General features: G+C 41.4%; 1 protein-coding gene across 1 annotated transcript in view; it reads right to left on the bottom strand.

Moving 5' to 3' along the window:
* The window catches only part of KIF24 (kinesin family member 24), a 41,121-nt gene extending 20,023 nt beyond the window's left edge, over positions 1 to 21,098 (bottom strand). Inside the window, exons 1-5 of the mRNA XM_056117424.1 lie at positions 20,491 to 21,098; positions 15,285 to 15,474; positions 9,799 to 9,896; positions 7,083 to 7,298; positions 3,320 to 3,407 (exon numbers count right to left, since the gene is read on the bottom strand). Coding sequence (XP_055973399.1) covers positions 3,320 to 3,407; positions 7,083 to 7,298; positions 9,799 to 9,896; positions 15,285 to 15,474; positions 20,491 to 21,098 — 1,200 coding nt within the window. The remainder of the gene's footprint in view (positions 1 to 3,319; positions 3,408 to 7,082; positions 7,299 to 9,798; positions 9,897 to 15,284; positions 15,475 to 20,490) is intronic.
* Positions 21,099 to 22,755: the final 1,657 nt, after the last annotated feature.

Below are 22,755 nucleotides of genomic sequence, written 5' to 3' on the forward strand. Positions count from 1 at the left end.
AGTAACTGCTGGTAGTAAGGAGTTTTCTTTTTGGATGATGAAAATGTTTTGTGATTTGTTTTGATCAATTTGTTTTGCACATTTTATGAATACATTAAGGAAATCTCTGGTTTGCGTATTTCAATTTAAAATTGTTTTGTTTTCCCACTGAGCGCTCCGGGCACTCTGCAGCCACTCCTGGCAGTACTTGGCTCCACTGTACAGGTCAGTTGGTTCAATGCTCATGTCCAGTGACATGATGCTATTCGAACCATCATGCAGGGGGGCCAACAGGGTCACACCCAGCAGTACTCAGGGAACCATGTGGCAGTGGGTACTACAGATTTGTGGCCTCTGCAAGCCAGATATGACTTTAAGCTATCTTCAGACCCTTAAATTGTTTGGATCTTTTTGGGGTGGGGGAGTTTGAGGGGGCACCTGGCAATGCTCAGGAGTTACTACTGACTCTGCACTCAGGAATTACTCCTGGTGATATGGGATATGGGATGCCAGGGATGGAATTCAGTTTGGCTGCATGCAGAGCAAGTGCCCTATCCACTGTATTATCTCTCCTGCCCAGAACTATATATTTTTAAAGGATGGATGTTACAGGATTTGAACTACATTTCAACCTTAAATTACAATACTACTCATATCTGGATTTCTCCCCAGTGAGAAATCTTTATTTAACTGATGTTACGGGGACTCAAATAAGCATTAAAAGATCTTAAGAGGAAATAAAAGATAAGAAAGAAAATGAGACAACACATTTATGACACAGAAAACTATTATGTCCATAACACACAATTAGTAAGAAAAAAGAAAACCCACCAATACAGAGAAGACCTGAAATGGCATCTCCACAAGTGAAAATCCCTAAGACTAATAATATGAAAAATGATTCAATTTCATTCTCAATTAGCAAAGTGCAAATTAAAGCCACAATACAATTAAGGTCATATCCTGACTGGAAAAAAAAATCTATTACTAGAAAGTGTGGGGAGGCTGAGGAGCAGTGGAATGGCTCATACCCCATGTGGAGGAGTTTATATCACTTAGGAAAACAGTTGGCATCACTGAATAAAGACAAAAATATGCCAGGCCTCTGACCAAATTATTTTACAATTAGACACATCTCATTCTAGAGCACTCGTGCTGTGTCCCGAAATACACAGAAAAACATATTGTTTATAAGAAACCTCAGCTAGAAACAAAAGCCCATAAACAGCAGAATGGATAAATTGTGGTCTGCCCATATGACAAACAAAAATGAAAATGACAGCATACGCAAAATATGTAAATGAAACTAAATAAAACTCAAAATGTTGAGCAAAAGTACTCAATCACAAAACAATGCAATTCGATCCTAACAAAGTTAATGAATAGGTGAAAACCAAGTTATATGATACATGAATATATCAGTGGTAAAACTAAAGAACAAGAAATTGATTAGAGAAATTGGTCACAAAACAGGGAGTATGATTGGGAAGTTGTACAGGGAGCTTGTGAGGTGCTGCAGTGTTCTGTCTTTAGCTGGGTCGTTGATTTTGAGGGTGCTTTTTACAAAAACTGCACACACTTAGGTTTTATGCATTTTCCGGTACAATCTATTTTTCCCAATTAAAAAGGTAAAATTATTATTTGTTGGAGGGGTGGTTTGGGGCCATACTTGGTGATATTCAGGGTCTATTCATCACACTGAGCTCAAAGATCACTCCTGGTGGTGCTCAGGGGACCATATGGGTGCCGGGGATTAAACCAGTGTTGTCCACGTGAAAGGCAAGCACCAGGCCTGTACTATCTCTCCAGCCCTTATTTTATTTTTTTAAGTAAGAAAAAGACCTTACGTGTATAAATGTAAAATCAGGATTGAGGGTCACTGCATTAAAGGAAGGTTCATTAGGAATGTAACTGTACCTAAGTTAATAATTACTCCAAAGAAAAAAATCCACCCTAATCTGTTAACTGTGGATAGATATTTCGGCAGGGAGTTTATTCAGTAAGTTAGTAGGGTCTTAATTTAATTTGTTTTTTCTAGGGGATCCACATCCTGCTGTGCTTAGGAGTTACTACTGGTTCTGTACTCAGGGACCACTCCTAGTGATGCTCAGGGGACTTACATAGGGGACTTCAGGGGACCTGCATGGTCCCCCAAGTACCACCTGGAGTAACTCGCAAGTATGGAGCTGAGTAGCCTGAACACTGAAAGCGGTTGTTAAAAAACCAAAGACACTTTCTCCCCCCCCACCAAGTTTTGGGCCATACTCAGTGACTCCTGGCTCTACACTCAGAAATTATTCCTGGCAATACTCAGAGGACCATATCAGGTGCCCGGGATCAAACCCAGGTTGGCCGTGTGCAAGGCAAATTGCCCTACCCGCTGCACTATTACTCTGGCCTGCAAACCACATATCATATTTAATATCTTTACAGGCAAAAGATGTGGTTTCCTTGCATCTGTGTGTAATTAAATTCATAGAAACAAAGCGAACTGGAAGCTACCAGAGACCGTACGGAGAAGGAAATAAGTTATTATTGTTTAGTGGATAGAGCATTTCAGATTTGCAAGATGAAAAAGTTCTGTTCCACAACAATGCAAATACACTTAAAACTATTGGGCTGTACATTTGAAAATAGTTGATGGCAAATTGCATGTTTTTAAACCAAATTAGAAGCGCTGGAGAGAGTTCAGTTGGAATGGCTCTTGTCTTGCATTCACTGGCCTGTCTGATCCCCAGCATTGTAAATGATCCCCCAGTACTACCAGGAGTAAGCTCTGAGCACCTCCAGGTGTGCCCCCTCCCTCAAAAAAAAATTAGAAATAAAACAAAAGAGAAAAATGATCTCTCCCTAGCAGCACCTCCCAGAACCCATTAGCACAGAGATATATGTTAGCGGCCTTTGAAAGTGATCCCTGAGTATTACTTCAGGCTGGGTCCACCCTAGTGCCCTGCCTACCGCTATTTCGGCACTGGGATAACAGCCCTGTAGAAAGTCAGGTCGACCTCACGAAGGACTTGCAACTTACCAGGTGGAGTGGGATGCTCACCTCTGCAGAGCCTAAAGCTGCAGGACAGCAAAACAAATTTTTTTCTTTTTTTCTGCTACTTAGTGGGACGATACAGACGTTACCCCGGCCAGAGAGACAGTACAGGGGTTAAGGTGCTAGCATTGCACCCAACTCTCCCTGGCTTGATCCCCGGTACTCTCTATGGTTCGCAGAGCACCAACAGGCGTTATCCCCGAGCACAGAGTCAGGAGTGAGTCCTGAGCACTGCTGGGTGACCTCCCCTAAAACTAAACCGAAATAAAAGACACACAGAAGAAGGCAGTCCATCACCTCTAAGAGGAGCTCCACGCTGTCCACCTGCAGTTCTCGCAGCCCCACGATCTGCACCACATGCTTGCTGTCTTCTCTGGCGAACAGCCTGTCAATGCAAGAGTGAGGCTATCGTGGCTGAGGTGGACTTGGCTTCTGCCTGCCCCAGAAACCGTACTACCACAACCTCCTTACACAGTCATCTCTGCCTGGGATTGAGGTATATTCTCCCCACCAACTCCCCCACTTACAGGTACCAGTCCTGAGTCTCAGGTATGGTTCTTGATTACCACCATCATTTGGTGATGCATCCGCACTTTTGGTGATATTTCAGGAGGGGATATGGGACATCTGCTGCTCCAGTCAAAATAAAATTCTTTTCTCAGGTGGACTGGTGCCTGGGAATGAGGGGCGCTCTCTTTTGGGAAATGAAAACATGTCGGAAGAGTATGAACTATTTTGTATTCACAAGAGAGACAGTTTGGGAATGAAGCTGACACCATAGACCCGAGAGATGCCAAGAAACTGGCTCCTGGGCCAAAGAACGCATCAAGGAAGGACTGAGCATGTTTTGCATGTGGGAAGCCCAGGTTCAACCCTTCAGCCCCCGGCTCCACACAGCCCTCGAAGTACCCTAGGGGAGCAATCCTCAAATAGGCTGTGACACCCCGCTCCCCCCTACACACGCACACACACCTAAAAAAAAAAGGAAGAAGAAAAGAAAAGAAACTGGGCCTTCGAGAGTCTGTAGTAAACAGACTCTTGGGCCTGGCAGTTCTCTAGGATTTCTAGTTATATGAGTCAATGACTTTCCTAAATGCTTCTGCCAGCAATTAAACTGGGGTTTGTTTTATTTGCAATGTAAACAGTCCTGTCATATTTTCTAAGGGAGTAAGAGCTACTGCTACAACCGAAAGCCTTAGGCCAGAGTCCTTCAACCTATTTATCCTTGCAGACTGGCACCTGTCCTGCAAACCGATCCATGAACCAGCATAGAATCAAGGTGGCAGACAGGTGGATTTTGGCTTTTTAACACAGTAGACTGGCACTAATCCACGGACCAGCGGTTGAAGAACACTTAGGCCTATATGTAAGGTAATGAATGATTATAGTCTACCAGCAACATTAAACCAAATCAATTAAACCAAATCAATTAAGGGCCATGTAGTGAATATCATTCTTTTTTTCCCCCCTTCCATCTATACTATATCCAAGTTTCCAAATTTTTACAGAAGGATTGGAGGGAAACAGCCTCACAGATGCCCCAGACCTTCCAGAAGACAACTGTATGGAAACAGTTAAGCTTCTGGTATAAGAACCCTCATGTCACACTCTGAAAGGAAGTCCTAAACATACATCCCAGACCCATCACCTGAGCTTGCCCCAAAAATTTTCCTAAGCAATAGCCTTATGTATACCACTAGATTTTTAAATCCTCTAAGAAGAGTATTTCTATCACTTTCTATGCAAGGGTATAAAAAAATTATTTTCTGCTTTAGAAACTAATTTGAAGTGCTGGAGTGGTAGTACAGCAGGTAGCCTTATCCACAGCTGACCTGGGTTCAATCCATGGCACCCCATATGGTCCAGGAATGATTCCTGAGCACAGAGCCAAGAGTAAATTCTGAGCACTGCCAGCACAGACCCAAAACTAAATTAGCGGCGAGGTTGGGGGGAGCCTAATTTGGGCTAGGGAGATAGCCTGAAACACATGCTCTGTGTAGTGTAGATGGAGGGGGAAAAAAATTTAACGATATTCACTACATGCTCCTTAATTGGTTTGGTTTAATTGATTTGTTTTAATTTTGCTGGTAGACTATAATCATTCATTACCTTACATGTAGGCCCAAGTTTGATTGCCAGCACCTAATGGTCTGCTGAGTATTACTGGGAGTGAGCCTCGAGCACTGACCTGGGCGTAGCCCCTGAACATTGCCAGAAGTAGTCCAAAAGAATAAAAGGGAAATAAATTTGAAGGGCCCCATGGGACATGTCAGCAGCTTAAAGAGCTTTCAAGTGGGAGGTCTTGAGTACGACTCCAACAGTGCTGAGGACCGCTGGGCTACCCTGGTGCTCAGGGGTCTGCAGGGTCATACCTGAGGACGCTTGGGGGAGTTCACGGCTACTGAATATCCAACAGCTAAATATCTGACTGTCCTTTCATAAAAACAACTAATTATCTCTCCCAGGCCCCTCCCTGCCCCACACTCAATAATGGTTTTTATTCTTATGGCAACTATAATAAAAAGGAAATGGCCATTCTGACTGCGAAGGATTCCTAGTAAGGGCACTGGGCAGAAAGGAAAACTGTAACTCAGCTAACTTGAGGCTTCAAAACCAACCAGGAGGAAAGAAAAAAAAAAACCAGAAAGTATAAAAAGAGGCCACTCTTACTCAAATCACTGCAACTAGCATTTTCCCTTTTTTTTGGCCTTTGCATCAGGACTGAATGCTGAACACCTGCACAGTCTCTCAACTGTGGCAAACCCAAAGATCCCAATGGGCTCACCAGTGATGCCACTCAAAGTAGTGCCCATGAGGATGGTGGTGGCCTTACTGACCTACTGACCTGAAGCCTCTCCCCTCTCCTGCCCTGTGATCTCTCCCTCCTCTACTCCAGTGCCTGCTTACAGGTGGACCTTGTATATGCTTTTGGAGAACTCCTTCGGGGCGTGCCTTTTACCTATTTGGTTTCCCCGTCATGCCCTCCTCCTTTCTACCTGAAGTGGCTGCTTCTAAAATGTCTTCACATCAGGTCAATTGAGAACTAATAAATTATCATGAGGTTAATTTATGTTAATTTAATAAAGGATAATCATTTATCCTTCCATCTCTCCTCCTCCTCCCCTCCCTAAAGCAGGCCCTCCTACTAGTTAATTAGTTTCAGGGGCCAGAGTGATAGTATAGCAGGTAGGGTATTTGCCTTGCAAGTGGCCCTCCAAGGTTCAATTCCCGGCATCCCATATGATCCCCTGAGCACCGCCAGGAGGAATTTCTGAGTGCAGAGTCAGAAGTAATTCCTGAGCATTGCCGGATGTGACCCAATCCCATCCCCCCAAAAAATACAATAGGGATTTAAAAATGTGTATTTAATACATATCTACATTACCTTATTGTGGTGTAAAGATAATAGTTTAAACCTTTTAAAAGTTAAAAATCTAATATGAAGAAAAATTTTCCCTTTTTTGAGGGGGGTCAAACCCAGCGACACACAGGGGTTAACTCCTGGCTCTGCACTCAGGAATTACCCCTGGTGGTGTTCGGGGGACTATGTGGGATATTGGGAATCGAACCTGGTTTGGCCGCGTATAAGGCAAATGCCCTATCCACTGTGCTATTGCTCCAGCCCGAAAAATTTTCTCTTTACATATTTCCGAAAGTCATCATTAAGTTTAAGATTGAGAGAAAAAAAATAAGAATGTAGAAAATACAACTTACAGTTCTTCCAGTATAATAACAGTTCAAAAGAAATAGGAATTAGATCTAAGTACTTGTTGATTTTCTGACTCCCTGAAAATGATCACTTTTCACAGATTAAAATAAAAGGGACAGTTTTTTGATAAACACGAGGATACTGACCACTTACAAAATACTAATGAAAGACTATTTACATTTTTCTCTAGCTGAAATGACAATTTTTTAAAAAATGTACCTGAGGGGGACTCCATTTCATAAAAAAAGGTGTCAACACAACCAAAGCCTCTTGTCAAATCCCATAATTCGGTGAGAGTCTGGCTTAACTCGAAAGCGAACAGGTTTGCTGTTCCCCACTCATATCCAGTACCTTTTCCTTCTATTTAGGAGGTCATAAAGCTGCCCACAGTAGATCTCATAGAAGCTGATCCATACAAAGAGGCGCCTTCGTGGCTGGGACACTTCTAGCTGCCTGAAGATATCTTTGGCGGCCAGAGCATACAGTCCTGGGTTCTGGTGAGTTCCTATCATGGTATAGGTCTTTCCGGCACCTGTCTGTCCATACGCAAAGCAAGTGGCGTTGCCTCTGAGGAAAGAATCACTCAATCAGTTACAAAAACCGAGGATGCTAATCTACACAAAGATTTGTAATGTAATTTTAATTGGGTGGTGGCTGGGGGTGGTGGCGTGGCAGCAGTCATGGAGACATTTGACCCAGCAGGGTAACTCAGCATTGGCGCTTGGTAATGAGATGCACTCGGGCCCAGCAGTTCTGGGAGTCACGGGGCCATGCCTAGTAGGATTCAGGAGAAATCAGGGCTGTAGATGGTGGTGATTGGGGGACCATACATAGGTGGCTGGGAATCGAACTTGGGGTGTCTGTCTGCCAGGCATATACTCCAGACCTTTGAGCTACTTCCCTGCCTCTTTAGATAAGGTGTGTTGTTTTGGGGCCACACCTGTTGGTGCTCAGGGCTTACTCCAGATCTTCTCAGCAACTTTTATCAATATTTAGGAAGCACAGAAAGAAATCAAATCAATTAAGCAAAATATCTAAGGAAGGATTCATGAAAGGTCTTCTCTTGTGATTTGTTTGTTTTTTTGTCAAGAAATAATGAGTGATTTAATTTCTAAGATCCCTTGTAGCCTGATGTTCTATGATTTTAGGTGAGTATCACATAAAATTGCAGATGAGAACAGTTTGATTTAGTAGGAGTTGGGCACCAAGAATATTGAGTACTGTGTGACTCAACAATGTAATGTTAAATAGAGTAAAGGTAATGTTAGGCAGATAAGTAACCACTGCAGACTTCAAGAGGAATCATACAGGTTAGTAATAAAAAGTAGCCACTTGCAGAAAGAAAAAAAAAGTACAGATACATAAGTAGAGGAAGGCAGAAGACAGGTGAAGACACAGAAAGAGGTCTGAAACTAGATCCAAAGAAGCAATACGGCAAGAGTAAAGAAACCAAGGAAGTTTGAAATCAGGAGATAAGATCTAATGGGATTTTAGCTATTTGGGGCAGAGACTAGGTTACTTTTCTACCTACTACTTGTCTTTAAAATCCTGAATCCCAGAATCATGGTCAATTGAGTACAAAGAGCGCAACTAGGAAAAGAATTACAGGGATCTGGAGTGATAGTACAGCAGGTAGAGCACTAGCTTTGCACGTGGCAGACCAGAGTTCGATTCCTGCCACCCCATTTAGTTCCAGGAGTTCCACAGGAGTGATCCCTGAGCACAGAATCAGGAGAAAGTACTGCTGGGTATGGCCCAATTTATGATATATATCTGTGCATCTAAATATTTTTTCTTTTATTTCTTTTATATTTTTATTAGTGATACACCATGAGGTACGGTTGTAGACTTACAAACTTTTGTGCTTGCATTTCAGTTATACAGTGGTCGGGTAACCATCCCTCCACCAGTGCCCATTCTCCACCACCAATGATCCCAATAACCCTCCCACCACCCTATCTGTGCATCTAAACACATAAATCATGTCTCAATTTTTTAAAAAGTTGGGCTGGAGTGATAGTACAGCAGGTATGGCACTTGCTTTGCAAGAAGCTGACCTGGGTTTGATCCCCAGCATCCCATATGGTCCTCTGAGCACTGATCACAGGAATGACACCTGAGTGCAGAGTCAAGAGTAAGCCCTGAGCATTGCCAGGTGTGCCCCTCCCACCCCACCAAAAGTTATTAGGTCATTTTAAAAACATAAAAGTCAAAAAGCAGGACAGAGATGTAAATTTAATAGCTAGGAGGTCTGGTTACTCCTGGGCACTGCATGCCCTTCAAGCATCCCGGGAGCGAACCCTGGCACTGATCCAGGAGTAGTCCCCAAGCAGCAGCAGGTGTGGCCCCAATTAAACCAAAACCAACTCTGAAATCAGTGACTCTAGTAGGCTATTTAGCATTTTCTAATCATAATGCTTATTTCTTCCTTCTTCACAGGAAGAAGTCCTTGTGAAGTTGTTTAAATCAAAGATGCATCCATGAAATAATCACTTATCTATTCCATTTCAATTAAAAAAATTAACTGAAATATAATGCCAGAGTATGTAATTCCTATCATCACAAGTTCAACTAACTATAACCACATAAACTTCCTTATTCTGAGGACTTTTTTGAAGCACTTAATTTACCCACAAAGCAAAGAAAATTATAGTAGAAAAGGAAATTCTGCTGAACATCTTTGGTTTCTTTTTTTTTCTTTTTGGGTCACACCCAGCGATGCTCAGGGGTTGCTCCTGGCTCTGCACTCAGGAATTACTCCTGGCGATGCTCGGGGGGACCATATGGGATGCTGGGAATCGAACCTGGGTCAAACCCAGTTAGGACAGGTTCAAGGCAAACGCCCTACTGGCTGTGATATTGCTCCAGTCCCCTCTGCTGAACATCTTTGAATATTTGGTAAATCCTACATAAACAAACAATAAACTTTCCAATATTCTAACCTCATTAGGTGAAACAAAATTTATATTTAGTTTAAAATAACCGAAAACCATTAAGTGATGTTTATAAAGGATATTATGGTGTACAGAAAACAAAAAGCAAGAGAAGCAAATGGTTACTATCATACCCATTGAAAATATGCTGAATGAGTGGGTGAGTAGTCTTCATATATACATCTCGATTGGTGCAAGATTCACCAAAGACTTCATCAAAATAAAAAACATGCTGAAAAAGAAATTTGATATTTATACAGAGATACCTTTTATGGATTTTTAAGCCCCTATTCTAATTAATGATAAGGAACAAATACTATACTTTGATAATAACTGTGATAAATTTGTAAATAAGTAGTCAATAACTCTCAATTGACAATTATTTTGACTTCTTTTACTTAAGATATCTATAGACATGTTCTTAGAATGCAGAAACTCCTGGCTCTGCACTCAGAAATCACTCCTAGCAGGCCTGGATGACCATACGGGATGCCAAGCATTGAACCCAAGTTGGCTGTGTGCAAGCAAGCACCTTATCCACTGTATTATCTCTTTGCCCCCCCATAGCTTATTTTTATAATTCCAAATACATTTATTGCTCAGCTGGTTGCAAGTATATTGCAATAGGCAGTTCAAGAACTCCCAAGATAAAATCATCACCATTACCAACAAACAAAAAACCTGAGATAAAGAACACATGCGATTCAAAGGAAAAACATTCCTTTTGGGGCTAGAGAGATGGTACAGTCTGTTGGGTGTTTGCCTTACACATTGGATCCCCAGAATCCCAGAGTTAGAAGTAACCCCTGAGCATTGCTGGGTGTGGCCCAAGAAACAAAAAAAAAAAAAAAGAAAAGTGAAATAGAAGATTAGGACAATAATTAGTTCTATGTTGTACAAGGTTTGGAATATCAGCCTTAAAGGATAGGATGAGATTCTAATTTACTTTAGGAAACAGTGTGAAGACAGTTTAAAGGATTTTTTTTTTTTTTGCAAAGAAATAAAAATGGTTCTGAGTCTTTTCTTTCTGTTCTTGTCGTGGGGGGGACACAACTGGCAGTATTCTTGGGGACACAGTGCTAAGGATGGAACCCAGGGCCTCACAAATGGAAGGCATGTGCTCTACCCCTTGGGCCATTTCCCTGCCTGCTCCGAGACTTTTAACTGGAATATTAATCTGGTTTTACACAGATTGGCACAGAGATACTAGATTCAGTGGTGAGGGGGGAAAAGGTCTAAATTAGATAACAATGGAAATAAAGAGACAGACGCATGAGAAATTTGGCAACTGGCTAGATATGGGGAGCTACGGAGAGAGAAGAGTCTAAGATTACTCCCAAATGGAAAAGTCTGGTAATCAGGAAAAGAGAAATAGGAGACCCCATTAAATTGGGTCTGGAAAGCATTAGTTCAGCAGCCATAATTATTTATGTAATCTAGAGGCTTATCATTTTTGGCAGCACAACTGTTTCTGTAAGAAATTCTAATAATTTCCAGCCTGACTGTAGCATGATAAAGGCAGTCCAAACACAATGAATAAGGGCGATCTTCTGCTACCTCTTGGGCCTGGTTTAAACAGCCACTTAGGAACCAGAGATAGCACAGGGGTTCAGGCAACTGCCTTGAATGTGGCTGACCTGGTTTCACCCCCTGAGCACTGTCAGGAGTGGCCTCTGAGAAAAACGGGGTGTAACTCACTAATAAATATATATTCACTTAAAGACAAACTGTATGGATTGTCCATAGGGGTAAATAAAAATCCACTTAAACTGTATGGACAAGTCCAGAAAAGCAAACTTGTGACATTTACTATAGGTCACTCTACCCCCATTTGTGTTTTGGGTACCATAAGAATGTGAATTTATTAGGTCAATCTGAGAATAAATTGGTCACAATATTAAAGAGCCCCTAACTTTTACCTTTTTGTTTTGGGGTCACATCCAGCATGCCCAGGGGTCACTCCTTGATGGGTCTGGGAACTGTATGTGATGCTGGGAATCAAATCCAGGTTAGCCAAGATAAGGGCAAAAACTTTACCTGCTGTACTATCCGCTGCAGCCACTAAGTTTTCACTTTTTATATAAAAGTAACACAACTACTCGCAACATAAAATTATAAACATGGAAGCGAAATAGAAAATAAAATTACAAATCTTACCACTGAAATAGTCATCATTGTTGACTTTTTGATATATTTCAGTACCAACTTTCTTTTCTCTGTATATTTTAAAGGAAGTGGATGCTTCCCTTTGGTCAGAACTGTCATCTTCAAGTAAGCTGTCAAAATGACCAATACAAGAGCAAAGACAGCATCCCCCATCCCCTATCCCCACCCCGCTACATGTTCTCTAGACCTTTTAGGAAACGTATTGTTCCTTTTAGCCACATACATGTGGATTGACAAGAAAGGCAATATTGTAGACATAGAAAATGGGCAGTGGTCACAAAGGACTGTCCCACAAATGTTCCTGTGGCAGAACCGGAAGTGTTCTACAGTGCTGGCCAGCACCTACTGTCAAGCATTGTCAACAAACGGGCAAGACTCATTTTTTTTTTTTGCTTTTTGGGTCACACCCAGTGATGCACAGAGGTTACTCCTGGCTCTGCACTCAGGAATCACACCTGGCGATGCTCGGGGAACCATATGGGATGCTGGGAATCGAACCCAGGTTGGCTGCGTGCAAGGCAAACACACTTCACTGTGATATTGCTCCAGCCCCAAATGGGCAAGACTCTTACTAAGCAAATTCATGTTTGTATTGAGCATCTGAGAAAAGTCTAAGAATCGAAAGAGCTTCCCAAATCATGTGAAAGAAAATGATCAGGAAAAAGAGGAAGTCTAAGAGAAAGGTACCTGGGTTCTGTTAAGTACCAGCCTGCTACACCACAGAAGTTCACTGTGCAGACCCATGGACAGGAGCTTCAGTGGCTGGAACCCATGCCCTGTGAATTCACTGCATGAGAGGTGTTTTTTAAAAAAGAAAGACCTCTGGACTACCAAGAAGAGAGAAGAAAAAAACTGGAATGAAACATATATAGTTTTATTTTACTTTTCACTTATGTTGATAAAAAAATTTAGTGGTAAGTATAAAATCATATAGTAATATGATTGTGTCACTGTCCTCCCGTTGTTCATCGATTTGCTCGAGCGGGCCCAGTAACGTCTCCATTGTGAGACTTGTTGTTACCGTGTTTGGCATATTGAATATGTTGTGGGTAGCTTGCCAGGCTTTGCTGCGTGGGCGAGATACTCTCGGTAGCTTGCTGGACTCTCCGGGAGGGGCGGAGGAATCAAACCCGGCTCAGCTGGGCTGGCTGCACACAAGGCAAAAGTCCTACCGCTGTGCTATCGCTCCAGCTTGATGATTGTGTAGTATAACAAAAAAACTTGAAGAGATAGGATAACTAGGATAATTAATAAAATGAACACAAAGATTATTGTTTCAATTCCTAAATAAGTTTTAAAATAAACTCAAAAAACGTAGGTTCACTAGTTGCTGTATTTTGCTAGGAACCACCCTTTTCTTCTTTGTATCCCAATACTTTTATATTATAGCATTGACAGGTAAAGACTTTCACCTATGAGAGCAAAGGTCCAAAGTTCAAATAGCAGAGAAAGTACTAGAAAAACTATGGGTGTTCAATAAGTATTGACCAATGGTAATGACAAAGAAACAAGGTTATTGTGTTTTGGGAGAATGGAAAAATACAAAGATAAGATGATGCCTCTTTGAGGGAATTATTGTGACAGAATCATCATTAAGGAAGTCTTTGGTAGATGGTGATTGGATCGGGCTATTACTGTGGCTCTAAGTAGCCACGGAACTAGATAGCATTACAACTAATTGGTCATTTAGGCCATCTTCAGAATAAATACCTCCCACCTAACCCTAATAGATTGTGCATTGATCAGCAGTCGATAAGGCTGTTAAAGTTACTGGGCTGGTAGTACAGTGGCCTAGTAATTTAGAGTCTATAGAAAGACTGAGTGGATTACTTAGAATGTCACTGTGAGACCTAATTTTAGTACCAATGAAAAAGAAGAACAATTTAGGTATAAAAGAGGGGAAATGTTAACAATTTGACTTCCACACTTAACAATTTATTCCAACAGAGTAAACTCTAAGCTCACTAAAATTATTAGCACTCCAAATTATTCACTGTTTTTCTCTCTCTCAGACAGTGTTGAGATGAGATAGGAGGTGGGGGGGGGGTGATTGGTGGCAGGAGGGAGGGAGAGGGAGAAAGATAGAATGGACTTAAGAATTTATGGAGATAGAGGCCAGAGTGATAAGTTCAGCAGGTAGGTCATTTGCCTTGCACAGTCAACCCAGGTTTGATCCCCTGCATCCCATATGTCCCCTGAGCCCTGCCTAGAATGATCCCTGAGCACAGAATCAGGAGTCAGCCCTTGAGTACTGCTGGGTATGGCCCAAAACAAACAAAAATAACAAAAAAAGAAATTTATGGACATAAATTTGTGAATTCCCAAAGTTCTGAATTCCTAAATCTTTGGTTTGTTTTTAGTGAAGCAAGATGGTTTTTAATTAAATGAAACTTATTTAGAAAGATATGAGGGGAGAGAAGGAGAAGCGCATGTTCAAGAGAACATGGGCCTCTCCACGAATGGCAAAAGCGAGCAGAGACACGAGACAAGCAAGCGAGACACACGTTCGAGGAAGACGCAGGTTTAAAGAACAAGCCTGAATCCCCAAATCTGAGCATCTGGTGGATGTTAGACCATCTGTTTTAGATTATCTGCAGTTGCTTCACATTTTAGGAGCACCTAAATTATGTTATCTCTCATCTAGGGTTTTGCTAATTCCTGCAGAGTTATTGCAAGGGCATCTACCTATCAGCTTGAAAAAAGTTTTTCCATAACAAATCCTTTCTCCTTGGACTCTTCTTGATCATTTGGGCAGGGAATGAAAACATTTTTTAATGTGTCTGAGCTGTTAAGTGTTATACTTAAACTTTTATATGTAGGATATGAAATCATATCCCTGGATTATAGTTATCCACAGCAATAGCTACCTTTTATGAAGTGGCCTGCTCAAGAGGCCAGTTCCACCAAATTAAGTCTAAGCCTAAACCGAGCTGAGAATCAAAGAAGAAGCTGTGTGGCAACCTTGGACTTTGTTGCTCAAAAATTATGTATCCTCTCGCAAAACTCCAGACTCACTTGAGCAGAAAAACTCAAACTATGGACGGTCATGAACTGAGTCAATGGAACCATCTGATAATCACTCTGGGACACAAGTTGTGACTGATCCAATCCTTAGAGATTAGTCTAGCTAAACTCATGACTAAAATTATTTTTCTCCCCTCATTTCCACTATCCCCTTTTGCTGAATATGTATAATTGAATACATGTAAAGTGTGATGCAATTTTACTGTAAAATAGCAGAAGAATTCAGTTTCTGTATCCCCCTTTGTACTATATGTTTCTCAAATGAAGGCTCAGGGTATAACTGATCTAACACAGTGAGTTTTACATCGGGAATGAATACCACTGCCAAAATAAGAAGATGAGCTTTAGAGTTAGTACGCGTCTACTCAAGCAAACAAAAAACCTGATACACACAGCAATATATGTTGCAAAGATAAAAAGAGCATCATACCTGCAGAATATATTGTGTGAGGTCAACTGCTTCCTTCTTTTCATGAACAAGTAGAGTTTCTTTGTCTTCTACAGTGATGATATTAATTTCTCCACGACGTACCTCTCTTATGCCTAGAGGTCGTTTCCGAACACACACTCTGATTTTCTCCAACTCAGTCCAAGGATTCTCCTTCTCTGAGGTGTCAGGTCTGATACACGATTATAAGTGAGTGGGCTTTAATTCTTAATAGGATAAGACCACTAAAATATCAAATTATCAGTCCATCTTATTATATATTAGGTATAATACAGATAAGACTATATATTAAAGTGTTGACAATAGGGGTCAGAGGGATAGTACAGTGGGTAGGGTGTTTCCCTTGCACACGGCTGACCTGGGTTCGATCCCCAGCATCCCCCATGGTCTCCTGAGCACCACCATGAGTAATTTCTGAGTGCAGAGCCAGGAATAACCCTTGAGCACCTCCAGGTGTGGCCACCTCCCCCAAAAAATGTGTTGACAATAAAGTTATTTTATTAGTGAAATTCTGATTACATCTATCTTCATCCCTACACACCACCCCCTATTTTGTCCTGCAAAACAAACAAGAAAATAAAACTATTCTGAGTGTTGCTATAGCTACAGAACTTGAGTATTTCATTTTAGGTGTGGTCTATCCAAAGGCTAATAATAATGATGGGGGCCAAAGAGATACAGCGGGTGCTTGTGTTGCACATGGCTGGCCAGGGTTCAATCCCCGGCATCCCATATGGTCCCTCAAACCCACCAGGAATGATTCCTGAGTAATTCCTGGCAGAGCCAGGAGTAACCCTTGGGCTGGATATGGCCCAAAGACCAAAAAAGAAAAAAATAATAACGATGCCCCTTGCTTTTATTTTCTTTTGCAGCCACAGAGGGTGGTACTTAGGGAGTTAACTCTGCAATGTCCACGCCTGGACTTCCCACATGCATAGCAAATGCTTTAGTTCTTTGTGCTATATCCCTGGCCCAAATGCTCTTTCTTTATTCTTTCTTACATTTCTTTTGCATTTCTGTCCCCAATACACAAAATCTGTCTCTAATCCACAAAATCAAATGCACTTCCAAGGCCTTCATAAGACCCAAATCCATGTCTCTGACTTCCTTTCAATTATCTGGCACATTTTACTGTCCTCCTGGTCATTCAATCTAATTTTATCTTCCCTCCTCCCCACAGCTTGTGTTTTGTAAATATCTTGAATTAACAGGTTTCAATGCCCTATGCCTCCCTGGCATGAATAGTCACATGATGGTGTGTGCAGTCATCTTTTAAATAACAATCAATGTCTTTGACCCACGTACCAAAAATGTTTTAATATATATATAGGGGTTATATATAAGATAATATAGGGGTTCAATACAGTACCCCATATGCTCCTCCGAGCCCCGCCATGAGTGATTTCTAAGTGCAGAGCCCAGGAGTAAGGCCTGAATACCACTATATGTGGTCTCTCCTCCCCCACAAAAAAAGTCTTAGCAAGACAAATTATTCATGTCTTTTACACTTTAGAATTTGATTGATAATTCCTAACAAAACTTTCACAAAAGATTTTACACAAGATGTTTCACCATATAGCTGCTTAATTTCAATTTTCTGAGCCCAATAGGCTGGAAAAATATTTCTTACCAGAATCTATCTAAATTAGTAAAAAGCAGCAAGTTGAAGTTGTAATATAATACATAAAGCACTGACTACTCAGGGAATTCAAAGCATACTTTTGTTCTTCTAGCATACTTTTTGAGCTAAGCGTGGCAATATCTTAACAATCATTAAATCTGGAAGATTAAGAGCTGGAGAGATAGCTCAATGGGCTGGAGCATGTGCCCCGCATGCAGGAGGCTGATTCCTGACACTGCACTGTCCCCCAAGTACCATCAGAAAAGTCTGCCCTGGGCCAGAGTGATAACACAAGGAGAAGGACACTTGCCTAGCATGTGGCCAACCCGGGTTCAATACCCAGCATCCTACATGGTCCCTCGAGCCCCACCAGGAATAATTTCTAAGTTGCAGAGCCAGGAGAAACCCTGAGCATTGCCAGGTGTGGCCCAAACACCAGAGAGAGAGAGAGAGAGAGAGAGAGAGAGAGAGAGAGAGAGAGAGAGAGAGATCAAATCTAGGCCTCACTGGGGCTGGAGCAACAGCAGGTAGGGTGTTTGCCTTGTATGCGGCTGACCAGGGTTCAATCCCTGGCATCCCATATGGTGCATTGAGCACCGCCAGGATTAATTCCTGAGTGCAGAGCCAGAAATAACTCCTGAGCATTGCCGGGTATGGCCAAAAAGAAAAAACTAAAACAAAAAAACAAAAACAAGGGGCTGGAGCAATAGCACAGCGGGTAGGGCATATGCCTTGCACGTGGCCGACCCGGGTTCGATTCCCAGCATCCCATATGGTCCCCTGAGCACTGCCAGGGGTAATTCCTGAGTGCAGAACCAGGAGTAACTCCTGTGCATCACTGGGTGTGACCCAAAAAGCAAAAAAAAAAAAAAAAAAAAAAAAAAAAAAACCACAAATCCAGGCCACCTGCATACAAAGCACGCACCCAATCATTGAACTATCTCTTTGGCCCTCTATTTTTCTAATATGATCAAGAATGGAAACAGTGAGACAGAGGCTCGAAAGAGCATAATAGGCTGGAGCACATGTTCTGCATGCAGGAAGCCCAGACTCAATCCCTGAGACTGCATGGTCCCTGAACACTGCCAAGAGCAAGCCCAGAGCCACCAGTTAGCAGTAGTCCTTAAGCACCTCTTGGTGCACATTCATCCCCAACAAAAAAGAAAGGGGGACAAGGACAGAAAATATCAGAAGGTGCCAGAAACAGCCTATTCTCTCTGGGTTCTGCATATAAACCACTATAAGCACTTCTCTTACCCATGTACCTGTTTCTCTTTCCATTCCCCTGCCCTGAATCTAAGAGCCTCCAGATATCCTAATTACCTGCATACCTGTAATAGGCTCTGGCAAAGGAGGTACTTAAGATCTGCCACGTAAATGAAAAAGCAGTATTTAAATTAAATATTCATCCTATCCAAAGACACACTGCAAAGTGCATCTTTCTTATATTTATAAATAATTCCAACTTTGTTTTAAGTGTTGTTTAATAAAAGGTTGTAATTTCCAAGAAAATATTTACTGATCCACCACTGAGCTAGTTGGTGGTCAGCAACAATCCTGGCTTTGATAGTCAAGGAACAATCTATTCTCTAAGAGTGAAAGCACACATTATGTCTCAGCAAAACTTGAAATGAGAAATGGAAATTGATATATGCTCAGTCCTCTAAACTGAACAAACTTTTCAGTGACTATAAAATTCAGTTATGTGGGTTGGAGCAACAATACAGCAGGTAGGGTGCTTGACTTGCATGTGTCCTATCTGGGTTTGATCACCAGTATCCTGTATGATTCCCCAAACCCTTCCAGGAATGATCCCTGAGCTCAGAGCCAGGAGCAACTCCTGAGCACCGATGCATGTGATCCCAAAATCAGAAATAAGTTAAGTAGGGGCTGGAGCAATAGCACAGCGGGTAGGGTGTTTGCCTTGCACGCGGCCAGCCAGGGTTCAATTCCCAGCATCCCATATGGTCCCCTGAACACTGCCAGGGGTGATTCCTGAGTGCAGAGCCAGGAGTAACCCCTGTGCATTGCCGGGTGTGACCCAAAAAGCAAAAAATAAATAAAAACAAATAAATATTACTGTCACTGTCCTATCGTTGTTCATCGATTTTTGCTCGAGCCGGCCCAATAACATCTCCATTTTGAGGCTTCTTGTTACTGTCTTTGGCATATCGAATACGTCACGGGTAGCTTGCCAGGCTTTGTCATGCGGGCGAGATACTCTTGGTAGCTTGCCGGGCTCTCCGAGAGGGGCGGAAGAATCGAACCCGGCTCGGCCGGGCTGGCTGCGCGCAAGGCAAACGCCCTACCGCTGTGCTAATAAAATTCAGTTATGTAGGGGCTGGAGCAATAGCATCGCAGGTAGGACATTTGCCTAGCATATGGCCACCCGGGTTCGATTTCCAGCATCCCATAAGATCCCCCGAGCACTGCCAGGAGTAATTCCTGAGTGCAGAGCCAGGAGTAACCCCTGTGCATTGCAGGGTGTGATCCAAAAAGAAAAAAAAATTCAGTTCTGTATTTCAAACTACTTATTTTACCTTCAAAATCACTTGTTTTTTCTTTTTTCTAAACAACTGGGTGGAAATGAGGTCCTCTGAAACCTTAGCCAATATATAATCAGATATAAATATCGTGTTTTAAAGTATGAATAACAGCCTTAGGAAAAAAAACTACAACCGTGGCTTAAGAATATACCTTGTTTCTCTTTAACTCACATCTAAACTCTCAGGACAGCAAAAGGAGCAACACATATTATTTTTAAAAGGTCATATCTCCATCGTGGCATTGTTAATATTAGAGATAATTTGATATTTCACTTTTTAGGGACCTTATTTTAAATCCTAATTTGAAGCACTAGGTGCAACTAACTTGGTGTCACTTTGATTGTCTACTCCACCAAAAGTATCTTTTTTCCCTTGGGAGAAAGGGGATACCCACATCCAGTGGTGTTCAGGGATTACTCTTGGCCCTTGTATTCAGGGATCATTCCCAGAGGGCTTGGGGACCATATGTGGTACTGGGTATCAAACTCAAGTCAGGCACAATTGTCTTATTCTCTGCAATCACTGTTCTTCTAAGGCTAGAACTGTAGAAAGCCATCAAAATTAGGGCCATATATCAAAGTGTACATGTAAAACTACCTTCTCCAATGACCTACTTAATTCAGCTAATGCTCTTTGTTTTAAACTAGGTTTTATGTCTCCTTTTTGTTTAAATAAATTTGATAGTTTTTAAAAACTCTGGATTTTATACATATATATATATTTTTTTTTTTTGCAGAAGACCAGTTTACTATTTTCCCTTCATGGATGGATTAGCTGTATCATTTTACACTAATAAATAATAGAAATAAGTCTGCTGGAAGAACGGCAGAGCATGCCAAGTAGCAGCTGCTTTATGTACATGAACAATTATCATCTTTCTCCCATCTGGAAGGTCCCAATTTCTTATCCCTCCACCACGGTGTTTCCATGAATTAGGAAGAGTTGCTCTTCTCTGTCACAAGGAGGCCTGCCTTTGCCTATGGCTACACAATCTTCAAATAAAATATAATTAAATTATTACCTGATACAAGAATGAGGGATTCCATAGTTATATCCTGTAACATGAGAGACTCTCTGAATAATGGGAATATCACCGTCTCCCGGGATTGGAGAAAAGCCATTTGCTGAAAAGAGGGAAGAAGGCGTTTCTGTTTGTACATAGGAACCAGCAGCTGTGGCATTCAGAAATCTTGTTTTTATATGGTACTGGGAATCATCAGGGAGCATGTGCTCCAACACTTTTAGGTAACTAGACTTCTGTTCATTTGCAGAAAAGTCTGACAAGTTGCATATTTCAAACCCGTTGCTGTCTTTGCTGTCAGCAGGAGACTCAAACTGCAGTTGCCTTCGAGGGCCAGGTCTGGGTTTCTGAGAATTGATTTGTAGACTATTTGTCTGAAGATGGTCTGGGCTACTGGCTGCTCTATCTTCTTCCTGCATAATCTTAATGATTTTGATAAGCTGGAACAGACGTTTGCGATCATTCATATCATGGACTCCCAATCTGGAGTAGTCCTTCATTGTAACCTTGGCTAATTCCTCTATCTTCTGAAGGCCAACGGCAGTAAAATGAGGATAATACTGTGCAAGTTCAGCTTCACAGAGACATTCATACAGCCACGATGCCATGTTTGTGAACAGATCTCTAGAAGCTGAAGAGAAAAAAAGGACACTTGAAATAGTTTATATAGTTCAATCATTCCTTTAAACAATGAAAACTACAAAACAGGTAGAAAATTTCACTAATAGACTAAGTTATTAACAAACATATTTGTATTCCAAAAGACAGAATACATAACACATAATACAGAGAAAAACAGCAGAGTACATAGGCAAAGATACTTCTGACAAATCTGTGGTAATTGTAGATATAACCTGCACACCTTAAAAAAACCAATGCTCTTTGTTTTAAACTAGGTTTTATGTCCCCTTTTTGTTTAAATAAATTTGATAGTTTTTAAAGACTCTGGATTTTATATATATTTATATATTTTAGATTGTATATATAATTTAGTAAATGCAAACACACATAACTGAAGTCACTTACTTACTTCTGGGGAGTTCCTTCCAACTTGCAGTGTCTACTTAACACATGCCATAAACTACTTGAAATCTTTTCCCCACCACTGTAGCAGGACTAATTTTAGATGTCCAAGTTAATGTCGAGGCATGTTGCACAACTGTTTCCCATATTAGTGAACAAAGGCTTAAGAACTTTTTCAGAATGGAAAGCAGAATTAAGCAGCAAACCACCGAGGATTACAACTGGTGTAACAGAGGAAATCACATTGATATCTGCCAAATATTATTAAAAATTGAATAGAATTGCAAAAATGCCATTGTTAATTCAGAATCTACTAATTCAGGATTCCAGATATTCTAAGAGGTACAGTCATTTGTAGAAGTTTAGATATGAATAAGTTACTTAGGAAATAATATTAAGGTTAAGTATTTTTATTTTGGGGTGACACCTGGCAGTACTCAGGGCTTACTTCTGGCTCTGTGCTCAGGAATCCAATCTGGTAGGTTCAGGGGACCATATGCAGAGCCGGAGCTCAAACTCAAGTCAGGGTGCTTGCTTTGCATTTGGACAACCTGGGTTCGATTTCTGGTATCCACATGATGCCCAGAATACCGTCAGGTATGATCCCTGAGCACAGAGCCAGGAGTAAGCCCTGAGAACTGCTGGATGTGACCCCAAAGCCAAATAAATAACAATAAATGACTCCATATTGCTCAAGATCTTCCCATAGCCCTCTGCCTGCTAAATGATTTATGCCACTCTTGCTAGATAGCTCAATAGTTATTTCTCTTCCACCTCACCCTTCTCAACCCTTTTTGTCTTATAGCCTCTTCTCTGATTTTACCATTAAGCATCCTAGGCAATAGTTGTTAAACAGCTGTTAAATCAAGTCACCAATCCCTATACTTCTGATTCCTCTACGTGGAATGCCTGTTTTCTCAGGAAAAAAACCTATTTAGTTACTGAAATGCTTCTACATATGCAGGCAACATGCTGCCTTTCTAAGTCATACAGTTAGCTTACGTTCTTTTGTTTTGTTATTGTATTTGTCCTACATTCTATTTTATAAAGGTCCAGGCCCTCTCCCCTTCTGGGAGAAACATCAGTATCATTCTTGGAGCTTAACAGCATAGCCACCAGAATTCCATGTCTACAAAGAGAAATAATTTCTCACTGTTTGAGGAACAGACACAAGAGCACCTAAAAAGCTCCTCCATTGTACCCCCATTGATCTGTAGCTATCACAACTACAACCACAAATGA

This window comes from Sorex fumeus, unplaced genomic scaffold, assembly GCF_029834395.1.
Source record: "Sorex fumeus unplaced genomic scaffold, SorFum_2.1 ptg000034l, whole genome shotgun sequence".
Taxonomy (NCBI): Eukaryota; Metazoa; Chordata; class Mammalia; order Eulipotyphla; family Soricidae; genus Sorex; species Sorex fumeus.